The sequence below is a fragment of the Leuciscus leuciscus genome (assembly GCF_965113295.1).
Source record: "Leuciscus leuciscus genome assembly, chromosome: 3".
Taxonomy (NCBI): Eukaryota; Metazoa; Chordata; class Actinopteri; order Cypriniformes; family Leuciscidae; genus Leuciscus; species Leuciscus leuciscus.
Window position 1 is genome coordinate 8599768 of NC_138727.1, and position 5994 is coordinate 8605761.

At 38.0% G+C, this 5994-nt stretch overlaps 1 protein-coding gene across 1 annotated transcript; it reads right to left on the reverse strand.

Annotated features, from left to right (window-relative positions):
* Positions 1-343: 343 nt before the first annotated feature.
* On the reverse strand, positions 344-4494 carry LOC309495070 (endonuclease domain-containing 1 protein-like). The gene is made up of 3 exons (XM_082164623.1): positions 4462-4494; positions 4051-4370; positions 344-2107 (listed from the first exon to the last, which is right to left on the reverse strand). Exons 2-3 carry the CDS (start codon positions 4333-4335, stop codon positions 1487-1489), a joined length of 906 nt encoding a protein of 301 aa, XP_082020749.1. The 5' UTR covers positions 4336-4370; positions 4462-4494; the 3' UTR covers positions 344-1486.
* Between the last annotated feature and the right edge of the window lie 1500 nt (positions 4495-5994).

Below are 5994 nucleotides of genomic sequence, written 5' to 3' on the forward strand. Positions count from 1 at the left end.
GTTTTGCAGCATCCCCCCACCACCCCTTCTCCACACTTCTAGTCCTTAAACATTTACATACAGGGGGGAGTACTCTGGGTTCGGGCCGAACTCCGAGCTCGGAGCCCTCCCTCCGGACAGCATGCCAAATACGCAATAAACTTTACCCCCTCAAATTGTATGTAAGTGTGAACTCGTGAATTGTAAGAAAAAATAAAATAAAATAAAAAGTCACACTGAGGCGTTCCCCAATAGCGTCACTGACGCAGTGCGAGTTCCCTTTCTCTTTCAGACAATAGATTTTGACTTTATTGTCACGGTTTCGCTGTAGAAGCACACGACGAAGGAGTAATGAACAAAAATAGTCTTTAATAAATCCAACAGGGAATACAAAAATAAACAAACACAACCATGTTAATCGTAAGACGATACCAGACAATGAAGCACAGGAGACTGAGGGCTTAAATACACAGAGGATGATTGACTGAAACAGAACAGGTGTTGAGATAATTAAAGCAACACTAAGTAGGATTTTTTTACCTTCAAATAATGTTTCCAAAATCGTTTCAGTGGTTCATCAAGTCGTGACAGGGTGAAAGGCACTTATGCCACCGCTTTGCGGTCCTTTATCTGGTATATCCACGCTATGTAAGATTGCCAGATCGGGTCGCGTTTCTGTAGTTCTAATGAGACATAAGAAAACTACAAATTTGACTTGCTTTACGGCAAGCGTTACAATTGCCGATAGGTGGAGCGTACTCGACAGACTACAACTAAATGTAAGATACCTAGCAGCCGGGTAGCTTTTGAATTGTCATCATGACGGAGTCTGGAAATAAAAGGAAGGGTATGATGTCGGAGGAGGCGAGGAAAAGAAAACGGGAGCATGATCTTGAACTAGAGTGAACATTGAACCGGCTGACACTCGTTGGCAAGAGCTGAAGGAGGCTACAAGATGCAAGACTGATGGTCACTTGACTTTTTTGTTATATAATATTAGTAATAGTAATAATATTTTTTCGTTTTTTTAGTTTTCAAACACTGTGCATGTGTGTACATGTTAGATTGTTTTATATTTCGATTGGCTCATGTTAGATAAGGCGTTAGCTATCGTGCGAACATATAATTAGTGATAAGCACGTAATTTTGTGTTTATAAACAGTAAATAAACTTTACAGTTTATAAACTGAAAAACTGTTTTCCTGCACTGCTGTTCTGAGTTGAATGCCGTGAAGATTACAATAACTTCCAAAATCACCTCAAATGTTTGATCGCTTCCAAAGTTGTTGATTCTTAGTTTATGTTTACGTTAGCGTTTTTGGTCTGTGGCCATTGTTGATTCCAAAGCCGGTGCTGGATAAACAGCGAACGTGCGCGCGTGCGCGTGCGACAGTAGGATGCGGTAGGCTAAATTATTTACGACAGCGGTAATGGGCAATTCCGCTTCCAACCTGTAGGGCGACCGCAGAGGAAAAGTTCCTTGGTGTTGCTTTAATAACCAGGGAAACTAACTAGGCAGGTACAACAGGAACAAAACACAGAGAAAACGAAACCAAAACTGACTAGACGTTACATTTATTTTGAATGCTTTACTTTGTTGTTTCTTTGCCAATGTAGAGCTATGAAACACCTTAAAAGAACTGACATAATGTTTTTCTAACTCTGTCTCTAAATCTGTCACAGTCATGTTCTCGGGAAGGATGTTCTTATTCTCTCCAATAAATCCTCTTGAGATTTGACATTTGTTGTTGTTGTCTAAGCAGCAGTATGCAGTCCAGAAATAATTAGGCACAGTCACATTACTTATATTACTTGTACCTGGTGTCACCCCTGTTACAATGTAAACAGTATAAGTTGGTAGACATTGGTCAGATAGATTACCCGCAATATTTGCTTCTAGTACCCTCCACTGACCTCGATTAAAAGAGGAGTTTTGTGGAGCAGCATTAGTGAGAGTGAAGGTGGCGTCAGCACATTTCTGTGATTCCGCCTGGGAGACTGGTGCTAGATGACCTTTGTCGTAATCAGTGTTCTCATAATTTGCATTGAGAGCTTGATATTCTCCACGTAGTGTTTTATTCACAGACCCCTCAGATGCCATGTTTGATCCTGCTGTCACATCATCAAGCTGCAATATTGAATCAATTGAATATTAAGAACAGTTCACGTTAGAAGAGAAACAAAAGCATAATACTTAAAGTCCACCCACTGTCAATTGGCTAAAGTTGTTTGGAGGCACGTTGTTTTACAACAAGGAGAGGCAAAGTTGTGCATTACAATGCAGACATGAGAATAATTGGCACCAATCTGGCCACAGATTGGTGTTACACAGCTTTACAAGCTACTGCTCATGTATTTTCAAAGATAAGGCAGGTGGAAGAAGACCAAGAATAGATAATACACCAATTACTTCTTTCCAAAAGGACTGCAAGCGCTCACAAGCGCTCACATGGTCTATATGATTCACATCTGTCTTGGGGCTTATCAGGTTTGGGGATGAGTGTCATAAACGCATCTCTAAGAGAAGGGGGAAGGCAGCCCTCGAGTAGAGACTCTTTATACATTTAACAGAATCACTAATTTATCTTTAAAGGTTTTGTATATTTCAATAGGTATCCCATCAAGGCCAGCTGTTTTACCACTCTTCATCTTCACTATTGCATTTAAAACTTCTTCACTAGTTAAGGGTTCATCTAATTGTCTTTTGGCTTCACTGTTCATAGATGGGAACTTGAGATTGTCTAAAAATATAGTTTGCTGCATACTCTGGCCTGTAGATTCTGCAATATATAACGATTGGAAATACTTTGTGAAAGTTTAATTAATCTCAACTGGATCTGATGTCAGATTTCCAGCTGTTGTGTAAATGCTATTTATTGCTTTACTCGATTGGTTGTTTAACCTGCCAAGCTAAAAGTCTGCCTGACTTCTCTCCATATAAAATGTTTGCTTGAGACGGATTAAGCTGGCTACAGCTTTTGCTGCAGATAGTTCATTATACTGCGCTCTTAAAATGAGCAAAGAGGACTGATCTGTGTAAATATCTTGTGCCAATTTTCTTATTCTTTCATTTGAATTTTGTTTCCAATTTAATTTTATTAATTTTATTATTTAAGGAACTTGTGTAGCAGAAGAATAAATCTAGAAGAATAAATCTATATGAATTCCAATGAACTGGATTTTGAATCATGGAGCCATCTTGGGTGTAACCTCCATCTACAAGGTCCCTAATCAAGTTTAACTGGGCCATGATCAGAAATCACAATAGACTCATAGGAACAGTCAAAAATCTGGTGAAATAAATTATTAGAAATCAAAAAGTAGTCTATTTGTGAATATGATTTTAGTGATGAACAATAGCATGAATATTCAGTTTTGTTGGGATATTTTCTCCTCCATGGATCGCATAAATCAAGTTCTGGATTAAAAAAAAAAAAGTATATATATAAACTATTATATTATTAAATATTGTTGTTGTATTATTATAATTTATTTGTAATATTTCACCTTAATTAAAGTGTAGAAGTAGATGCTATCCAAGAGGATAAACAGCAAAGGCATTTTTCTATGGCCTGATTTGCTCATATGTGGATCTGCAAACAAACACTGTTAGAGCTTTTTCAGAATGAACTTTTCTCAGCCATGTTTGCAATCACTTTAATATATAAAGTCAGTTCTCCTCAAGTTCATGCAGGTGTGCTACGACAGGTGCAGTTCATCATGTTACCTTGAACATGTTTTACATACAGAAATATCTTAATCCTTTTTGGCTTCAATGGTTTATCTGATTTATAATGTGAGACTCAACAAACTTCATTTTGTGAAATGGTCTGCTAGAATCTGCTTGTCTTGTTACTTGCTTTAGTATTTTATTATATGCTGGGTTGTTTTTTATTAATAGAAAGGTCATATTTTTGGTATTACTTTAATTACCGTACTGGTGTCAGTAAATTTGAAAAGACTCTATCTACTCCATGGAAAACCATTCTTACAACCAACTAATACAAACTACAAATACTGAACAATAACAGGATATAACCTTTAATAGAATTTGAGTAATATTTCACTTACTTGAGGTTCAATGTACCAATTGTTTTTTCTTGTGCAGCTCATTTTCCCTTTAAACCTGTAGGCTGAGTACACTGGGATCTTGTTGCAAGTATCATAATATGTGGCATAATAAACAACACCATTTAGAGTTTGGCAGATCTGCTGATACTGTGGTGGTCCAGAAAATCTTGTTGGTGATTTTCCACCTGCAAAACTTTGACCACATTCCTGCTCAAAATCTGTCACAACTCTGGCCGAACCACCGGAGAGAAGAAACAGCATCAGCAGATGAAGAACCAGCGCCATGATGAAGATGATGAGAAGACAAATGATCAAGATCTCTGCAAAAACAAATACCATGTTATGATTTTTTATAATTTATAATTTTCTGCTATAACAACTTATGTAATAAATAAATAAATAAACGCTTACCTCAAATTTAGAAGTACAAGTCAGAGATCAAGCTATTACAACCCATTCTCACTCCCAAGGCGTAAAAAACTGAAGCATGGTCAAGCGCACCCGGCTGACGTCACACTGCAGATGTCCCACTGCACCCGGCGTCACACTGCAGATGCCTAGTATGGGGTTCCATTTGTGCCAAAAATGAGCCGACTGCTTTGTGCTTTTTACTATACATTTGTCCTTGACAACAGTCATTGCCTAGTTGTTCAGATAAATTAGTATATGTTGATATGTATGTTCTCTGTTTATGTAATCTTGCTCTGTCGTCTGGTTCCATCATCTAACTGTCGTCTCTTTCTGTCATCTTAACTGTCGTCTCTTTCTGTCATCTTAACTGTCGTCTCTTTCTGTCATCTTAACTGTCGTCTCTTTCTGTCATCTTAACTGTCGTCTCTTTCTGTCATCTTAACTGTCGTCTCTTTCTGTCATCTTAACTGTCGTCTCTTTGTGTCATCTTAACTGTCATCTCTTTCTGTCATCTTAACTGTCGTCTCTTTTTGTCATTTGGTTCTGTCGTCTTAACTGTCGTCTCTTAACTTCGGTAGTTGAATACAATGTCGAAATAACATTATTAATAATAATAAATCTTTAAAAATATTTGATTGAATGCTGAATGTTGTGCTTGTTCAATTTAATAAAATTAATACTTTAATTTTGATAATTCAAATAATTGTATATTAAATATTAAGTGGCCAATGTTGCTCATTTATTAATAGTATTTACAGTGGGTACGGAAAGTATTCAGACCCCCTTACATTTTTCACTCTTTGTTATATTGCAGCCATTTGCTAAAATCATTTAAGTTCATTTGTTTCCTCATTATTGTACACACAGCACCCCATATTGACAGAAAAACAAAGAATTGTTTACATTTTTTGCACATTTATTAAAAAAGAAAAACTGAAATATCACATGGTCCTAAGTATTCAGACCCTTTGCTGTGACACTCATATATTTAACTCAGGTGCTGTCCATTTCTTCTGATCATCCTTGAGATGGTTCTACACCTTCATTTGTGTCCAGCTGTGTTTGATTATACTGATTGGACTTGATTAGGAAAGCTCACAGTGCATGTCAGAGCAAATGAGAATCATGAGGTCAAAGGAACTGCCTGAAGAGCTCAGAGACAGAATTGTGGCAAGGCACAGATCTGGCTATGGTTACAAAAAAAATTCTGCTGCACTTAAGATTCCTAAGAGCACAGTGGCCTCCATAATCCTTAAATGGAAGACGTTTGGGACGACCAGAACCCTTCCTAGAGCTGGCCGTCCGGCCAAACTGAGCTATCGGGGGAGAAGAGCCTTGGTGAGAGAGGAGAACCCAAAGATCACTGTGGCTGAGCTCCAGAGATGCAGTCGGGAGATGGGAGAAAGTTGTAGTAAGTCAACCATCACTGCAGCCATCCACCAGTCGGGGCTTTATGGCAGAGTTGCCCGACGGAAGCCTCTCCTCAGTGCAAGACACATGAAAGCACACCTGAAGGACTCCAAGATGGTGATA